The sequence below is a fragment of the Apaloderma vittatum genome, unplaced genomic scaffold (assembly GCF_000703405.1).
Source record: "Apaloderma vittatum isolate BGI_N311 unplaced genomic scaffold, ASM70340v1 scaffold12102, whole genome shotgun sequence".
In the NCBI taxonomy this organism is placed as follows: domain Eukaryota; kingdom Metazoa; phylum Chordata; class Aves; order Trogoniformes; family Trogonidae; genus Apaloderma; species Apaloderma vittatum.
In genome coordinates, this window is record NW_009701918.1 from 1 (window position 1) to 19,607 (window position 19,607).

At 39.6% G+C, this 19,607-nt stretch overlaps 1 protein-coding gene across 1 annotated transcript in view; it reads right to left on the reverse strand.

Moving 5' to 3' along the window:
* Nucleotides 1-960: 960 nt before the first annotated feature.
* The window catches only part of CFAP46 (cilia and flagella associated protein 46), a gene marked incomplete at both ends in the record, with an annotated part of 31,734 nt that continues 13,087 nt past the window's right edge, over nt 961-19,607 (reverse strand). Inside the window, 14 exons of the mRNA XM_009879332.1 lie at nt 961-1,126; nt 3,162-3,293; nt 5,652-5,833; nt 6,984-7,091; nt 7,202-7,351; nt 7,676-7,726; nt 7,760-7,889; nt 9,559-9,771; nt 11,475-11,608; nt 12,066-12,211; nt 14,575-14,705; nt 15,787-15,910; nt 16,270-16,390; nt 18,993-19,221. Coding sequence (XP_009877634.1) covers nt 961-1,126; nt 3,162-3,293; nt 5,652-5,833; nt 6,984-7,091; nt 7,202-7,351; nt 7,676-7,726; nt 7,760-7,889; nt 9,559-9,771; nt 11,475-11,608; nt 12,066-12,211; nt 14,575-14,705; nt 15,787-15,910; nt 16,270-16,390; nt 18,993-19,221 — 2,017 coding nt within the window. The remainder of the gene's footprint in view (nt 1,127-3,161; nt 3,294-5,651; nt 5,834-6,983; nt 7,092-7,201; nt 7,352-7,675; nt 7,727-7,759; nt 7,890-9,558; nt 9,772-11,474; nt 11,609-12,065; nt 12,212-14,574; nt 14,706-15,786; nt 15,911-16,269; nt 16,391-18,992; nt 19,222-19,607) is intronic.

The window sequence follows — 19,607 nt, forward strand, 5'->3', positions numbered from 1 at the left end:
CTTCCTTGTTAGTGAGGATGAGGTCAAGCAGGGCTCCTCTTCTAGTGGGCTCCTCCACCATTTGCATCAGTCTCTTGTCCTTTCTTGTCTAAGCTGTCTTTACCTATGCAAATCTAACTGTTGCAAATCTCACCCGAAGGTGAGAGACATGATAACTGCTTCTCTCCCCTCTACAGCAGTTTTGCAACTTCAAAGATAAATTCACTATCTTGTTTGACAGATAGATTCATATACAGTTCTACTGATATACTGACCATTGAATACACAAAGGACTATGCTAATAAATTATCTGAGTTGTAGCTACAGCTTTTGGGTAATCATTTCACTAGCACCATCAAAGATTTGTCAGATTGGGTCAAACCAGCATTTACTTCCACAATGGCTTTCTACAATGGGTGACTGCCAGCAGTGTGTTAGATACACAAAGCAGTGGAAAATCACAAAGCTCAATGTCGATAAGAAGCTGTGATAAATCATTTGGTACCCAGAATAACCCAGGGCCCAGGTGGAGATCTGGTGGTCTGTGATTAATGCAGCACCGAGGAGGAACATGACACAAGGCAAAGGCTGTGCAGCAGCTCCCAGAAACAAAGTTAATGACTTGGCCCTGTGAAATGAGGTGGGGGACACCCAGTCCCGCCCCTCCACAACGCTAAAAAGTAATTCTCGGAGCTAAGGAGCTTGCAGCTAACAAACGTTTATCAGAAGGAGGATTTGTGCACTATCAGAAGAAGGCTGCTCAGAGCACTATCGGCAGTGATAACAGTTGGGCTGAAGTCCGACCAGGAATGTGTTTATGACAAATAAGTCACTTTTCCCTCATAAGAAAAGTATCATGAAGTATTCACCAGAGCTTCAGAGCAAACCAAAATTCTTCCTTATCAGCAGTACCAACCACTAAACACAAACACAATTAACAATACAATTCAAATACAATCTAAAAGTATTAGATATTCATACCTGTTTATTTTTAGATTCTGCTTTAATTATATTCTTAAGAATAATTTCAGTAGGTTCTTTAAACTGCTCTCTGTCATGTGGAGAATGTAGCAAAGGCAAGCACGTATTCCAAAAGTGTCTAGCTGCAAACATTACAAGGGAATAATTTCCGGCTTCACCTGCGTACCTGAAGGAAGCAAAGTGCAATTTAACGAAGGAAAACAATCATTCTCTAACCAAAATTTACTTGTACAAACACCCAGGTTTGCCTGCTCTAGGCACCACCATATATAATCTCAGCAATAAGGGGTTAACATGTGAGCTTCAGGCAAAAGGTATTTTCCATTTTTATATACAAAACACCTTCATATATTCAGCAGAAGTAGCAATAAAAAAGTATTATATTGATGCTTTTACTGTATTTTTCTGTAATCTTAGCTCAAGAGCCTTCATCAAAAAGAGAGTAGAAATCTACTCAAGATGTACTCATTGGAATAATCCACGTTCTTTGATTGCTATTATGTTATTTTCTCATTCAAAAGGAATAAGTAGAACAAAATAATTATTAATATGCTATGGATTTTGCATAGTAGAGTACCACTGTAACACAAGAATTTATCTCGAATACTGCTAACTGCATTCAAATTGTTTTGAGCATATTCCATGCAAATGGTACATTGAATTAATAAAATTTTATAGTTTTCCTGATTATGATACAATGCAGTACTCACATGAGTGAGTAAAACCTTCAGAATTTAGCTAAAAATTAGGGACTGGTATTAAACGATCACCCATTAAGTACTTTCACTATTTTCAAAAAAGTAGTTTTTGAATCTGTCAATCATTCTAATTTTCTCCCATAGTTCTGTGGGGTTTAGAGTCCATACACACACATATATTATGCCTTAACACTAACCTTACGAAGGTCTAGTTTTTGGTCAACAATTTTTGTCTCCCTTTGGGAATGTGCTGAGCTGTACACCTTCCCGAAAAAGTGCTTGTCATAAGATGCATATGAAAAAAAATAAAAGTCTCATCCACAACATGACATCACCTTAGATTTCTGTTACACTGGCTCATGTAACTCCATTCATCACTCTCTCTTTAATGATCAGTGGAAGGAAGAAAATATTATAACATTAACAGCCTCACATCAGCCATCACGTGTTCATCGTCTAAGAGTTCTTTCTAACTGTCTATTTTTGCCTATTATTTTTTTCTTCCAAACAGCAAAGAATTCATACCAAAGTCATGCATCATCCAAGTATCACCTTCAACTGCCTATTCATTATGTAAAGCAATCTCGTCACTTCGGGTTCATGACATACAGTTCACAATATGAAGACGATGCTCCGCAACAGCCCAGGCTGAGGAGTAGCTCTGCTGGGAAGCACATGGGGATCTGGGAGGACAGCAAGCTGAAAACCAGCCAGGGGAGTGCTCTGGCACCGCAACCCAGCCTATGGGAACTGGAACGGGCAGCAGACTGAGGGAATTGATTATCACTCTCCAGCCAGCACCTTTTAGGCCACATCGAAACTACTGCATCCAGTTCTAGGCCACCCAACACATGCCAGACAGGGACAGATGGCACAAGCTCCGTGAAGGGCCACCAAGATGATCCAGGGACTGCAGCACTTACCTTGACAAGAGAGGCTGAGACTACCGAGTTAACTCAGTGTGGAGAAAAGTCGGCTTTGGGGTACCTAATGAGGAGAACCTTCTTAATAACCTAACAAAGTTACGGAGAAGCAGCAGCCAGGCTCTTCACAGGGGATGGCAGGCAAGCAAGAACGAGCGTAAGTTGAAATAAGAAAGGTTCAGAGTGGATATAAGCAGAAACTTTTTCCCCATGAGTATAGTCAGGCAGTGGAGCAGGATACTCACAGAGATGGTGCAGTCTCCACTCCTGGAGGTTTTCAAGATCAGACTGCACAAAGCCCTGGGATGGCTCTGCTTTGGCAGGAGTTTGGACTAGACCCCTCCTGAGGTCCCTTCCAACTAGATTCTCCTATGATCTTACGACATTACAAGATCAGCTACGTGGAAGGTACCTGATTAATTTACTAAATTGTTAAAATGTGTCAAATCCTTTGTCAAGCATTTCAACTCACAACTAGTTTGATTTTTATCAGTCTTAGGAGAGAGTGTGTTGACCCCTAGATTTGTAAATCAAGTGTTAGGTCTGTTTAACATTAGTCTTCTCTCAGAATAAAACATACCTGGCACTCTGAACAAAGGCTTTTGATGCTGCTACACGCATATGTTTTCTTCCAGACAAATTTTCCATTATACTCTTTCCTTGTATACAAGCTGCAGTGCTTAACATTTCTTGTCTCACTCTGTTACCAGGCCTGAGTAAAAGCAAATAATTCAAGAAATGCTAGTTTTATATTCTAAGAACATACCAGTTCCTATTAGTAATGCTTTCAGGTTATGACTAAATAGAAGTCCCTGTCTTTGAAAGCTACAAATGCTTCCACTGACTTTACTTTTAAAGTCAGAAAATATTTGAAAAACTGAACATTTTGTGAAAAGGTATCAGAAATAAAATCTGTTTTTCACAGCCCTTACAAAAATTACGTGAAAACAGATTTAAAAATTATTATTTGCATTTAGAAAGGGGAGAAAATAGATCTGGGGTTTTCTCTCCACTATTCACTATTCCATATCAAACAAAATATTAGTTTGAAGTCAAACTTATATGGCAGGCAATTAGAAACAGAAATAAGGAAAATTAGACAATTTTTGACGCTTTCTTTTGGAATTGGCCTCCCTTACGTCTGGTAAAGTATGCACAGGGCTATGGTGAAATTGATCTGGATCATATTCCACTATATTTAAAAGAAAATAATGCAGATTTCAGTCCCAGCATTTGATCAGTTCGAAATAGACAAGTAAATAAATTTGATACCTTCGGTTAACAGTGATATTTTAAGAAAAGACGCAACACAATTTTCAAGATTTTTTTAACAACCCAGTTACAACGTGCAACCACCTGTGGAAACAGGGACATTCTGGTCAGCCCAGTTCCCACCCTGTGTGAGAACTATCACACATTAGGATTTGGATCCACCAGAGGGTGCCAGGGTTCTACAGCGCAAGAGAACAGCGACAAGAAGAATGTTGAACATTTCACCCTTCTTTGTCCTGAGGTTGTGCTTTACCACGTGTCCTGGTTCGAGTGGAACCAGACCCGGTTCTGTTCAGTGAGTTCACTTGTCAGCTCAGGGTCTCCTGAGAGGCTGCGCTTTCGGCAGGCAGCAGCGCGTTGGTGCGGGCACTGCCTGTGGCTGAGGGGCTGGCACCGCTCGGCGCTGGGTGCAGATACAGGCTCCTCGAGGGACCAAGGTCACTGCTGGCTCTTGTGGAACATGCTGGGGTGCCGGGAAGTAAAAAGGCCACAAGGAAGCAAAAACCCGCCCGCCTCTGGGGAGGAATGGACAGGACAGACCCAAACCTGACCAACAGAGTATATTCCATTCCACACCCGTCCCGTTCAGTCCAAGTCGGAGGGATCGGGGTTAAGGGCTCGTGCTCTTCCTCAACACCCAGCACCCATTCATCTGGCGGGCCCAGCCCTAACCCCTGACACCACGGGAAGACTAAACTTACCTTCCGTATCTCTGGGACTAGCATTGACAATCCATTTCTACATTTCCTTTTCAAAGAAACAAACATTTTCTCATTCACTAGCTTCAAGATTGCTAGGTAAGCAGCAAGTAGTTTCTCAAGCTCTGTAATGTTCCGAAACTACGTATTTAACATGAAGAGATCTTATTTGGTTTTATATGCTACCCCCATGCAGCAAAACCCCATGAACTTCAAAGAGCAGAATATGTTTTAAAAAAAAAGAGAAATTATTTTTCAGAGAGAAAAGTGACTAATAAATTGCCTTTTAAGTGTTTCACATGTTTCTCTCAAACTTCCTACATTCCAACCAATGCTTACTCAATGGAGTGGATTTCTGCCTCTTTTGATAAAATTACTTTCTGGATTTGGAGGAAATTATAGTAAAAAATAGAAAGATAGAAGGATATCGCCTTTTTATAATAAAGGTCTCCATCAACAGATCTGTTTAGATAAAAAACCTTTTCTTCCCTGTTCTAAGATCTAAGCTTTAAATTATCAGTTAAGTCAGACACTAGGCTTTTATAGAGATGAGTTACTTCCCTATCACACCCATATGCATAGGTGGCAATAAAACCCATAAACACTACCTGATACCAGAGCTTGGAATATAGTAGGTGCTATCACCTGTTATCACTCACAGCTCCATTTTATTACATTCACTGTGTAGGCTCTCTGGGTATTACAGCCAGTTCAGTATCCGAAGCAATTTGCATCAGCAAAAGATCTCAAATAAGCTACTTTCTGCTTGAAAATTATAAAAGTGTGAAAAGACCATGAGTGCCAGAGAAGACACTCAAATACATGTATATATGACCTGTATATATACACACATATATATGACTTCATGTACCTGTTACCCAGGCTACGCTGCAGAGTTAAAACATCACCTTCAGTACTTCAGTAAATGGCTAGGACAGAGCCAGCAGAAGTAAGAAAACTTCGCTTTCAACTGTAGTTTCTTCATAAAAAAAGATTCATTCACTTCGGGTTATGTGATCAGATACATTTACCCCTTATACTTTTTCATCACAAGTTACTTCAGGCATAACACATTATCATGCAAAATTCCACATACTTACATTTCATGTTTCTTTGCATCTCTGTTGTGTGAAAAATCCTCATCTGATTGCAAGATCCGTTTGGAACAAGTCATGGCTATTTCATAGTCACGTGATGCATATGCAAAATACGTAAGTCGTGTCAGTGTCTGCAGTTCCACCAAGGAATCTGACCAGCTGCATTCTAAAGCCATTTTCACTAACTGGGGAAAAACCAAACAGACAGAAAAGAGAGTTTAAATCCCAGGTTTTTACCATGCTCTCTTCTAGAAGCACTTACATGACTACAGCTGTGCCTTCCACACAACCCACCTGGACATGGAACAATGTGAAACAATCTAGAAAACTGAAGAGTTGGAAGAACATCAAAACGTACAAAAGAGAACCATCATTCACCTTATAGTAAGTATTATAATAGCATACATAAGTCCAGCTGTACACACGTATGCTTTTTGACCAGCAGTATCTGCTAGGACTTACATGTTCTCAGTCTTCTGAAAAACAGTGGAACAGGACTTGTGAAATACAGGGGCTGTTTCAGTTAATCCAAAGGTAAAAACATGAGATAGAACTGGTTTCACAACAACCATGTTTCATATAGGGAACTGAGGCTGGTTAGTCTGGAGGAAAGAAGGCCGAGGGGAGCCCTTATCGCCCTCTACGACTACCTGGAAGGAGGCTGTAGTGAGGTGGGGTCGGTCTCTTCTCCCAGGTAACAAGCAATAGGACAGGAGGAAATGGGCTCAGGCTGTGCCAGGGGAGGTTTAGACTGGACATCAGGGAAAAACTCTTCCCCAAAGGGTGTCAGGCCCTGGCACAGGCTGCCCAGGGCAGAGCTGGACTCCCAGCCCTGGGGGGATTTCAAATCCGGGTAGACCTGGTGCTCAGGGACACGGCTCAGTGGTCACCTGGCAGCGCTGGGGTAATGGTTGGACTCAATGATATGACAAGTCTTTTCCAACTCTAAATGATTCTATGATTCTATGAAGTTTTATCAAAAAAAACCCCAAAACCACAACAAAAACCAAATCGTCTGAAGCGTGGTTCTGTACAGAATTCACAGGAACCCTTAATGTTCATCTGATGGTTATGGAAATAACCCGTTAGAGCAACATGGGAATAGTTCTAATAATTCTGTATTCTAATGCTATCAGGTTTTTTTGATAAATGAAAATAGTCAGTCATAAAAATCTTCTACCTGTCAAAACTATCCAATCTCTAGAAAAGTTTTAAAGTAATGGTACAATAGAAGTTTCAAAATTAAATTTGTCTCCATCCCAAACTGAAAATGAAATCATATTTATACTATACAATTTCTTAAAACTCAAGAGCTAATAAAACAAAATTAGATACCTGATGTAAGTTAGGAACAGTGAAATCCATGAGACCCAAGCCATTACAGGAATACATCTCTAGACCAACAAGAACTCTTGCTGTAGGGTTTAGTACTTCAGCTTTATTCTAAGTAGAAATAAAAACATATTAACAGATTTAATTTCTTTTTCAAGTAAACGTTACTTACATTTCAAATAAAAGTTTCAACATTATGCAGGATTTCAGAGAAATAATACCTCCTCCTCAGTCCCAAGTTTACATTCAATCTGCTGCCGATTCAGCTGTTTTGCTTTCACCCAGGTAGCAATGATCTGTTGTTGAGCAGCGATAGGTATTGTTTCGTTTGCTATGGTTCCAGTTGTCACATTTAGGGCAAATTCACAAATCTAAACACCAAGAAGAAAAAAACCCACTGAAACACAAAAGAAACATGTAAAGCTTTTTGTTTGGAGCATGTCATCCACTACTTATTTTAGAATTATTGTACGTGCATCTCTTAAGCCTAACAACATCTCCATTAAGTCAACCCACATGGAAAATAGAAGTTAGAGACCTCAGCCTCAGCTGGTAAAAACTTCAGTGTGCAGTTGGGAAGGACCTAGAATTGTAAAATATGGTACCTTATTTTTTGCAAAAAAATCTACACTTTATATGAATTATAACATATGACAGCAGACCAAAAAAGAATACAGAAAACAAGGGCCTTGTACCTCTAAGGCAGCTTTAATATCAGGAAGTCCACAGGGATCTACTGAAAAAGACTGGATGACATTTGCTTTTTCATGTTTCTTTGCCTCAGCTTTTCTGTTTCTGTCTGTTGCTGCATCGTTTGTTTTCTTTTCAGCAAGTTTTGGCTTTGGAATCCAACAAAGAAGTAAGCCCCGAGCCAAAGCATTACATAGCATCAGTAAAAGCACAGTACTTCTGTAGAACAAAAAAACACCACTCAGAAGTGCATACTGCATCAGATCAAAGTAAGAAATAAAAATTACTTGAAAATCTAGATTTTTTTTCTTAGAAAGCAAAATTATGTATGTTAAAAAAAAATCCCATTAGAAAATCAGTTTAAAAAGTTTAACATGCAAAAAACTACAAACAACTTTCGAAGGTCACATAATGTATTTCCAGGTCTTTCTATAATTGAAGTTTCTATTTCCTCATTGAAAAACAAAATCAATATTTATGTCAGACAAATACAATTTTGTGTGTTTGTTTTTCTGAGAAGCCTGGCCAGGCAGGTCAAGGGAGGTGACTCTCACCCTCTACTCTGCTCTTTATTTATTTTTTTTTCTTGTCTCTTATATTCCACTTGCAGTTCTGTGTCCAGCTCTGGAGCTCTCAGCACAAGGACATGGACATGTTGGGTTGGTCCAGAGGAAGCCACAAAGATGCTCAGAGAAGACCTTATAGTGGCCTTCCAGTACCTAAAGGGAGCTACAGGAGAGAAGGGGGGGACTCTCGATCAGAGTGTAGTGATGGCACAAGGGGTGGTGGTTTCAAACTGAAAGAGGGTAGATTTAGACTAGACATTAGGAACAAATTCTTCAGAATCAGGGTGCAGAGACCCTGGCACAGGCTGCCCAGAGCAGCTGTGGGGCAGTGCCCAAGGCCAGGTTGGACGGGGCTTGGAGCACCTGCTCTGGTGGGAGGTGTCACTGCCAAGGGCAGGGGTTTGGAATAAGATGGTGCTTATAGAACCTTCCAACCCAAACCATTCTATGATTCAAAAAAATAATTCTTCATTGGTGGGATGCTATGCATGAAAATATTAACTATTTCCTAAAAACAAGCCAAGCCCCTCACCGCTTCTTTATTTACACGGTGTTACTTGCATGACAATAACTGCTGAGCTGTTCTCCAGTACCACTGAAAGAGCCGCCTTTGTGCCAGTCCTGTACAATTGCCCAGTGCTGAGGTCACCGTCACTAATGTGCTAAAGCCAACAGGATTCTGTCACACAGTCAGACTTTGACCTGAGCACCTCCTCTGTCAGGGTCAGTCGCTCTCTCCTTTCACTCACTACAGGACAGCATTTCTCTGAACCACTGTGGAATCAGCATTCCCCTTTTCATGATCGAATAATGTCCACATTCCCTTTATTTATTTATTTCTCTTTTCTCTTATATTCCAGAAGCAGTAGTAACCTCCTTAGTCGGAGTAGAAATATTTACAATAAACTACGCTTACAACAGAGTTCAACTTCAGAGCAAATAAGAGCAAACACATTTTGAGCTGTCCTGCAAGCTCACAGGCTAAGAAAATTTCCTGTTTTTTTCTGACTAGCTTAACAAAATGTTATTTCACATGCACGTGTTGCTATCCCACAATGAAGAGAAATTAATATTGCTTAGTCTAAAGTTAATATGGCTTTTTGTGAATAGTAATAAAGAACAGATAGAAAGGATTAGAAAGTTAATTTCACAGCACAAAATTAAATTTATCTTCCGAACTACTCTATGTATACCAGAGTCCTACTAGTAAGGAAAGTCAGCAATTAAAGTCTGTCACAGCACAAACTGATTTGCAATATATGTAAAAATATTTTTTGTTTTCAAAAAAAATAGCATGTTCATAACCAAACATCTAAATTTACCCATGGTGCCCAACAGTCTTCATGGCTCCAAGAAGAGTCTGCAGATACTCAATAATTTCCCTCTGTCTTCCAGAAGAGATAAGATGCCTGTTGTAGTTTAAGATATACACCACAGCATTGTGAACAATCCAGGCTTCATTCAATTCCTCTCCTATTTCGGCTGCACGTTGGAAGTTTTCCATAGCGTACCGAGATAAGTAGTCTATCCATGAACTGTAAAATTAGTATAAAGAAGCTGTTGTTCTAAAACTTCATCACAAGAAGGAATTATAAGGTTAAACATGCAGTAGTATTTCTCAATCAACAACAATTTTTTTTTTTAATTATTTTTCAGTTATATTTACTAAGCCTTCCTCCGTTACCTTGTATTTTACTTGGATGAGAAGATGACTCGGGAAAGGAATTAATATCAACATAAATGAACAGACTCTGACTCTCAAAAGATATTAGCTTAAAAACTTGTGGCATTAGTTCATGCTTCTCCCCTGTGTTTGTGTTAAAATGCATGTGAATCCACCCATTAGTGCTAGGACTCATTAAATATCCATGACAAGGCTCTACCTGAACACAGATACAAGTAGAGACAACGTTTGAATGTCAAGGAGGTGCCTTTTTCACTTAATAACTGCATGTGTTCTTGCACTCAAATGTATCTCCAGATGTTCTGACATGCTAAATTAATTTTTAATAGAGTAACATATTTTTCATAGCCTATGCAATAACTTACTTTCTTTTTTTTCATTAAATATCAAGATGTAACATTACTTAGGGAAAGCAATACTAAAAATACAGTCTTGAACAACCATACAAAGTGGACGCGGTTAAGTCACAAAACCAAAAGCACAAACTGACACGAAGTATTACTGTCAGCAATGGTAAAGAACACAGTAAACTACAAATTTTTTTCCTTTGAGTTCTTAATCTAATTGGGTAAACTCAAAATCAGCTTAGTAGCAAATCACGGAACAGAATCCTCATCTTCTTTGACCCTTGGTTCTGATCAGTTCATGCTTTTTCCCATTTTACTGAACATTTGCAAGTAGACAGTGTGAGAAACTTCACTTATCTTCAGACTTAAAGAGCAGATACAAGGTCACAACTCTGCTGTCCTGCTCTTTGAGGACACGACCACTGTCACAATAAAGTTAATATTAGCATGCGTGTGAACAGAAGGGATTTTAAATATCATCTTCAGAGTTCTCCCTCGTCTACTCCTTCCCAAGAAATAACTGTGTGAGAGCAGGGAAAAAAGAATACCTGCTGTCTCCTGCTCTCCCATACTCCTTTCAGATGACTGGGAACAGATTAGTTTTGGAAAGTATGTAATTCATAGAATCCTTGACTGGCCTAGGCTGGAAGGGACCTTAGAGATCATCTAGTCCAACCTCCCTGTCATGGGCAGGGACGCCACCTCTCGACTAGACCAGGCAACACATGGGGACCGAGCAGGAATCGAACCCGCAACCTCAGTGTTGGTCCTTGTTGCCAGCACCGCGCTCAAACCACTGAGCTAATCGGGAATTAATTGTATGTATTCGCGTAGTCAGACATCTTTATAGTTACAGGAACAAAAAAACAAGACAAAGAGCTTTTTGATTTGGGTAAATACATTCTTCAATACAAAATTTCATGACCTAATAGTTTTTAAGGTTGGGATGTCAGCTTCCAGTTCCAGAGAAATAAATGTTAACTGTGAAAAAAAGATGCACACTAGAACTAAAGCAAACTAAAGAAAAAAAAATTCAAACAATTTTTTAGATTCTTTTCTTTTTCCCATTACCATGGCTACCTATGAATATGAAGCATTGGATGACAATGAATTTTACTAAGAAGAAATGATTTCTGCAAGTATCATCTGTCTGGGATAAAAAAAACCCCAGCACTCCTAGGCCTTGTTATGTACTACAGAAAAGCACCTGTATGTTTTCCATTCTGGATCACTTTCAGGAAGATATGAAACACATCCTGGATGATACTGGCTTCTATCTTCTGAAAGCACAGCAGGATCATTCAGTTCAACTCCCTGCAATCTCAGTAAATGAATAGTTGCCTAGAAAGATCCAGAGAAGAATTTAATACCCAGGTCATCATTGTGAAAATAGACTGTGACTTCGCATGTATTGTTACCTATGTAAAATACATCAGAATCTTCCAACTGTCTATAACTAATTTTACTAAATAATTTCATAGAGAAAAGAAAAAAAAGAGTAATATTTATTTATGTTTAATCAGGCTGGAACTATAATAATCCAGACATATAATGTCACGTGCCAAATACTGACACTAGAATCTCTTGTAACAAAGCGTTACCACCGCCTGCAGTGGAACTATTGCTATATATACTCTCACCCAGTATTTTGAAAAAGATGCTTCACGAATCTACTTCTTCCCTTAGTTCTTGTGGAGATAGACAATAATTAAATACAAAATTCCAGTGCTTTAAGATTTATACATTTATACAAAGCTAAATGAAACAAATATGAATGATAGCTGTGTAATTTAGTTACCTCTGCATTAATGAACCTTATTTCTGCTAATATTCTCAGTAAATCTCTTTCAAAAGAGAAGGAATTTGCCATCAGTAATGACTCTCCTGCTAAGCTCTCATCTTGATCATCATCCATCCTAGTTGTACTAGTTTTATTCTTCTGCGCTAAAAATAATTAAATAAATCCATTATCATTACCATGCAAATAAAAAAAATCACCTTCATTTTAAAATTTAAAAATCCCTATACATTCTTAAATCCACAAGAAAGAGTTAATAAGTACAGATTTATAATTATTTCACTCTTTTTTCAAACAGCACAATTTCTTGCACTCAAAACCCATTCTTCTCAAGCACTGCTGAGATATTTCCTACCTGTGATTTTCACTATTTGCAGCAAATAACTAGCTCCACTCATAATATGCACACTGAAATGAGATTAATATGAATATAGACTATGGATTCTAGTTGAGTTCTATTGCTTCAATGGAAATGGAGTGCTGGGTATTATGCAGTGGCTAAAGTCTCAGTGTGTTTAAATCATGGATAGAGGTTGACTTTCTGGCAACATATACATCAATAAAGAGAAAAATAGCATTATTTTTCTTTGGTTTCATACTAAAGAGAAAGGACCAAGATTATTTTAATATAAACACAAATTAAGAGCATAAAAACTGTCACAGTGGGTTCCCTCTACAGTGTGGGCCAAAAATGGGTGGTTTGAGGAAAGACATCTGAAGTAGGATACACAAAGTACTTTTTTCCCTGGCCTATCTTTACAGTTTCTCAGAGTCTGCACACAAGCAACTTCCTGAACCAGAGGTTCTATTCGACTCACCAAGCTCAGTACTCTCTGATAAATATTAGTCTCTGTATGTTTTTTTAAACCATACTTCAATAATCCCAAATAACTTTTTCATTTCTGTTGCAAAGTAAGGTTTTTGTTTTCTTAAAACCTGCAGTCTAATAATTTGACTGGATTGTTCCTGGTTCCTAGACCAATCACACATATTTACTTTCTCCAGACTAGTCATGTTTCATCTCATCTCTTTTCAAATTAAAGGGAAAAAGGACTACTCACCGTAAACTCAGGGCAACCACACACCAAAAAGCATCATGCACAAGAACTACTATGTTCTTTCTCTGTAACTCTAGAGCATCTTTAATTCTTTGCCTTCATTCAGGGTTAACAAGCCTCTGCAGACAGTCTTTACACTACAACAATTGTCTTTGCCCTATCCTCAAAATTATATATATAAGATGACCTTAGGTTTTTTTCACTAACTAATCCTATAATTAGGAGTAGTGAAGAAAAATCAAGTGTAACATGAAAATGAATGGTGCCAACAGTTCTCGGAGAACTTCAGTCAATCATAAATTTCTCTTTCTGCCTTGCGTTTCTACAAGCTTATTCACATTTCATTTAACTACAAGTAGTAACTCCACAGTGAGAAACTGTTCAGAACAGACGACCTCAACTGCTCCATCAAGTGGAGCAGTTTCCTTTGCATTTATAGAAACATGCAGCACCCAGTGAAAAGTACGTATGGGTTTTGAGAATGAAGAGGTCCCAGTTACTGTTTAGACTGACAAAGATGGAATTATGAAGTCCTGAAAACATTCAGAGCATGAGAGAGCTGCCTTTCCCTTGGAGATGCAAAATTTGTGAAAGAACATACCATCTCCTCTCAATGATGATTGTGAGGCGTGATTGCCCTGAGCTTCTAATAAGTCCTTCTTTCTCCCTTTAGTTTGGAAGAGATGAAAGATGAAACAGGGCAAAAAGAAAACATACAAATTAACGCCCTATTTTAACCAGACCTTAGAAACAAACTAGAGAAAAAATGTGCAACAGGTTCAGTTAACACTGTCTTTGGAAAAAAACCAGCCAGGCGTGTACTAGAAATTCATCCATTCTTAAAGGTAAGTTTTATGAACTTCCAAGCAAAAAAACACTTTGACAGATACATGTAAAAGCCACCAAGCAGCCAGTGTTTTGGAAGTGCTCTGCGCTGAGAACTCCACTTTAACGTGTCTGGCAGGGTTTCAGCAGACCCTCAAGAAACAAGGCACAGACAATGTTGGATATCTCGGAGGAACCACTAATAAAAATGTTACTAATTTTTAGGGTAAAAAGTGTTTACCACGTGAGTCTCGTACAAAGTGACCAAGAAACCATTTTTCTTCAGCTTTCTCAGGTAATTAAGTAAGGCAGAGATTAATAATGTGGGCCCAGATGTCCTTTAAGGAATGAATCTAGTTTCTTAGACAGGTAAATGCATTTCATAGAAGTACTTTTCTTTAGCACTGCGGAAACATTTCCGAAGGCAGAAATATGTATTGACTGATTTCTAGATTTGGAAGTAGAAAGAATATTCAGTGTATGTCAACATGCAATGACTGTCGAGTTTCGGGGAAACTCTGGGAATCGGAGGGAAAAAATAATAATGTTGGTTGATTTCTTCAAGTAACTCTAATAAATGAGGAAAAAGTTCCTCTCAAAACACTCAAAATAATGTATTCACTTACTTTTTTTAGGTTCTGTCACCTTCCTAAACAACGTATCACCATACAAGAGACAAAATCTACACGCTGCGCGGCAGACATCCCATACTTCTTGTTTACGTGCAACTTTTGCCAAATCTGCCCAATGTATAATTCTGTGAAAGAAAAAGCACACATAAAATTACTTCATAAGCAGGATTATCTTTCACATTTCAAGACTGACAGAAAAATAATTTCACTAATGACAGCCACCATAAATAAAATTTTTAAAATAATTAAAAATGGAAGACTTTTTATCAGTAGCAAAGATAACACTGTTACTTTATTAATTAGAAAAAAAAATCCCTCAGCGTATCAAGACTGGGACAAAACCCTTGTTTTGGATAGTAACTACTGAAATGTCAAAATGTGTGTGACACTCCTAACTGAGAAACTAAACTAAACTAAATATTTCAAAACTGATGCTAAGCATTTAAAAATAAGTCTTGAAAACAAGTTTGGATTCAGATTTTTTCAGAAAGCAGCTTAGTTTAAATTTCATCATGGATGAAAAAAAGGAAATGCCTCCTTTTAAATAAAGAATGGTAAAACTATATACAAAACCCATGGCTGTGGTTTTCCTACAGATTAATCTTTCTGATTCTCCAACTGGACCATTTAATTTCGTTAGCAGAAAAACTGTAGCACGGTACAAGGAGCTAAAAGGCCTCTTCAGCCCAGTTTCCGTTGTACATCAAGTCAGTCAATCTTCCAGCCTTGCCCCACTCATCCTTCTCGTGGCAGGTGGGTTTCGGAGTACGGGTGAGAGAGCGGGGCAGCAGCAGCGGCAGAATGCCACTACGTGTCCCACGTGAGCATAACGGAACTTTTCACAATTAAGGTGAATGCTCAAATGCTTTGCCAGGTCTGACTCAGCCGGGTAGCTCAGTGGTTTGAGCACGATGCTGACAACAAGGACCAGCACCGAAGTCGCGGGTTCGATTCCCGCTCAGTCCCCATGTGTTGCCTCGTCTAGTCAAGAGGTGGCGTCCCCACCCATGACAGGGAGGTTGGACTAGATGATCTCTAAGGTCCCTTCCAGCCTAGGCCAGTCTAGGATTCTACGATTCTATGATGACTGAAGTACTCAGCCTCTTGCAAAGTATCATCACGGAACTTCGTAACTGCAGTGGGAAAGTTTCCCATTAGAGACTTCTACACAAGAGGAAAGTGATGGTTCTTGCTTATAGTAATTACCTCTCTCTGTCATTTTCATTTCCTAAGAGATTCAAATGTTCACCAACTCTTTCCATGCTTTTAAGATGATGTTGTGCTTTTGCACAGAGGTAGCTTATTTGGCTTCTACTTTTAGCTGAGGAAACTTAGCAAAGAAAAAGAAAAAAAGGTGAATTTTAAGTATTAGAGATTAAAAAATCCATGTGAAGTATATGCAATTTGATTCATAACTACTTTCTGAAGCACGTGAAATCTTGTTCTTTTCAGCCCTTCAAGTTTTCCTCAAACCAACATCTATTCTTTTTTCTCTACATCTTCAAATATATTTGTTGCATCAAAAACATATTTATGCTTGTTTGGCCTCAAAACATCTCAAGCACACGTCTTTTCTGACAGAACAAGCATTGCTCTAATTAGCTACTAGATGTTATGTCCAACCCTGAAGGCTGTGCAAAGCAGTCCCAGTCAAGGGTAGCAACTTTTAGTCACGCAAATGTACGTTACCTTCAGCCTTTTTTTCACCATCAAGGACTATTTGAAATGAGTCAGGAGCTAGTGCAACACCTGCATTTACCAGAAGGGGCCTCTTTTTCCTCACATTATCTTCCTTCTTTCCCCTTTTAGCCTACAGAAAGAAAAGAACTAATTGTTGTAAGGTGCATTTTTATTATATTCCTACTTATACATCTTATTTACTAAAGATAACAGAATGCAGATCATATAAACTGGTGCTACCAAAAATTATCTCTAGGAATTGCGTATCTTCATATACTTTACACATCATGGTCATGGTCCTTATGGATCTGTCCAGTATATTTATGGAATCATAGAATGTTGGGGGTTGGAAGGGACCTCTAGAGACCATCAAGGCCACCCCCTGCCAGAGCAGGGTCACCCAGGGCAGCCCCACAGGAACGCGTCCAGGCAGGTTGGAAGGTCTCCAGAGCAGGAGACTCCACACCCTCTCGGGGCAGCCTGGGCCAGGGCTCCGGCACCCGCACAGCCAACAAGTTTCTCCTCATGTTGAGGTGGAACTTCCCATGTTCTAGCTTATACCTATTTTTATAAGGAATAATAGATATAAGCATCACCAAAAAGAGATTGGCACCTTCCTCTTAACACCCACCCCTCAGATATTTATACACATTAATAAATCCCCTCTCAGCCGTCTCCTTTCCAGGCTGAACAGCCCCAGGTCTCTCCCCATCCTAGCAGAGATGTTCAGTCCCTTGATCCCCCTCGTAGCTCTCCCTTGGACTCTCCAGTAGGTCCCTGTCTCTCTGGAACTGGGGAGCCCCAAACTGGACACAGGATCCCAGGGGTGGTCTCACCAGGGCAGAGCAGAGTGAGAGGAGAACTTCCCCAGCCCTGCTGGAGACACTTTTCTTAATGCCCCCCAGGATCCCACCGGCCCTCTTGGCCACAAGGGCACGTTTCTGTCCCAGGGACACTCACTGCCCACCAGGACTCCAAGGTCTTTCTCCACGGGGCTGTTTTCCAGCAGGACATCCCCTAATCTCTGCGGATGCCTGGTGTTATTCCTCCCCAGATGCAGGACTCTGCACTTGTCCTTATTGAACTCCATGAGGTTCACCTTGGCCCAGCTATGGATTTGTGTGTTTTCAGTTTCTCCAAGAGGTTTCTAACCCAGTCCTCACTGACCAGTGAAGAGTCTTCCTCATTCCCGTTTTGCTTCTTTACTTCTAGTGGCTGGGATTCCTGACAGCTGGTCTTAGGAGTAAAGACTGAGGTAAAGAAGGCATTCAGCAATTCTGCCACCTCTGCATCCTGTGTTACCATATTTCTGACCTCATTTAGTAGTGGACCCACTTTTTCCCTACTCTTCTTTTTCTCATTGATGTATTTGAAACATTTCTTCTTGCTATCTTTCACCTCCCTAGCCAGACTAAGCTCCAAGAGAGCCTTGGCCTTTCTTGTTGAGTCTCTACATACTCTGGCAGAGTATGTATTCCTCAGCGTGTAACCTGTCATTACGTTACACATTCTTAAATAAAGAACAGTATTTATTTAGAAATCAACAGTAACATATCCATTGTCCAATAACTGGGAATTGCTACAAATACGGAAAATTCGTAGTCCACTTGGAATGAACCAAAGTCACAGAAGGTGTAAGTGCTTTTTTAAAAATAACATTTAAACAGAGTAAGCCTGCATGGAAAAACATTAGAACCAGATGAAAAATTTTCACTTTTCTTTGTCTTAATAACAGACATATCAACTAACCAGCAGCCTTCCAGTACTGATTTTAGGTTCAGTGAGCACATCTCGATTTCTGTGAATATTGCAAAATGATGTACAGCTGAAATTTCTTTCAGCCAACTAACAGTCAGTGTCAATATGGTTTTGTTCAGGTGCCAAGGCACCACAAGAGAATGAGATGCAGGAACTCCTGACAGTGACTACACTGTGACTTTAGACTATTTAGTGTCGTTCGTGTGACATAATCCTGATTTATCTCAAAGCCAGCTAGGATGTTTGGAATCGGAGAATAGTTTGGGTTGGAGGGGACCTTTAAAGGTCACTTAGCTCAGCTTCTCTGGGCAACCTGTGCCAGGGTCTCACCTCCCTTACAGTGAAGAATTTCTTCCTAAGATCTAAGCTAAATCTGCCTTCTTTTAGTTGAAGATCATTACCCCTTGTCATATCACTACGCTGCCATGCTGGCTCACGTTCAGTTTTTCACCCACCAACATCCCCAAGATCTTCCCTGCAGCGCTGCTCTCTGCCCACTGCAATCCACCGTGCTCGTGCCTGGGACTGCCCTGCTCTAGGGGCAGGACCTTGCCCGTGGCCTTGTTGAACCTCAGGAGATTCGCATGGGCCTACTTCTCAAGCTTCTTCAGCTACTGGGCCACTGCTCCCCTCATGAGTTAAGGCAGTGTTCCATGCAATGATATCTTAATTGTTGACAATAGGCTTCTTTTTTGCTGGTATTTTTCCTAATGAACAACTTCCTCTCCCCACCACAAGAAATAAGCTTTGAACATCACTGGAGAAAATTTTCTATTGCAATCTTCAGAGTCTGAAGCAGCACGACCAGTACAGAGAGAATTTGGTTTTTTGAGGCAACCAACCAACGCCAATTTCCTGAAAGCAAGGTGATGCTGGCTCTACCAATATGGAGTTCAACTAAACAGACGGCTTTCCTCTGCCAGAATTGAACAAGCACATCTATTTCACCTACTGACCTTATTCTTCATGATTACCTGTTCAATCATCATTACTGCCCGATCCTCTCGATGCTCAGGTGACTCATACAGCATAGCGTACAAACGAAGACGGTTAAAAGTCAGTCTCAGATGTTCTTCATACTGCCCACCGTTGTTTAGATGTAGAGCTTTTTGCAAATGTTTCATAGCAGCCTCTATTCTATCCCCATCTTCTTCAATACGAGCTATTTCCATATGAACTTGGCAACGCAACAAAATCAACATGCTAAGAAACATGAATTTAGATATAAACTGTTAAAATGAGGCAAACTAAAATTCTCACGCCTAAAAATTACCCCCAAGTGAAACTCAATAATTAAAAGTGACTCCAGTATGAAAACAGATATTCCCTTTTTAACTTACTTGTCTCTTTCATTTTCACTATCATGCCTTTTTAATGAAACTACTTACAAAAGTTGACTGCGTTTTACATCCACTAACATTACATGAGAAAACACAGCCATAGGGGAGCAACACATCTCGTAACCTAACTGATCCCTGCGTATGAGCGTTTTCAGAAGCATTTATTAACTCCCAGAGAGAGCATGATGTGCTGGTAAATGGCCACTGTCGATAAAAGCGCATTCTTGTAACATTTCAATTGAAGTTAAT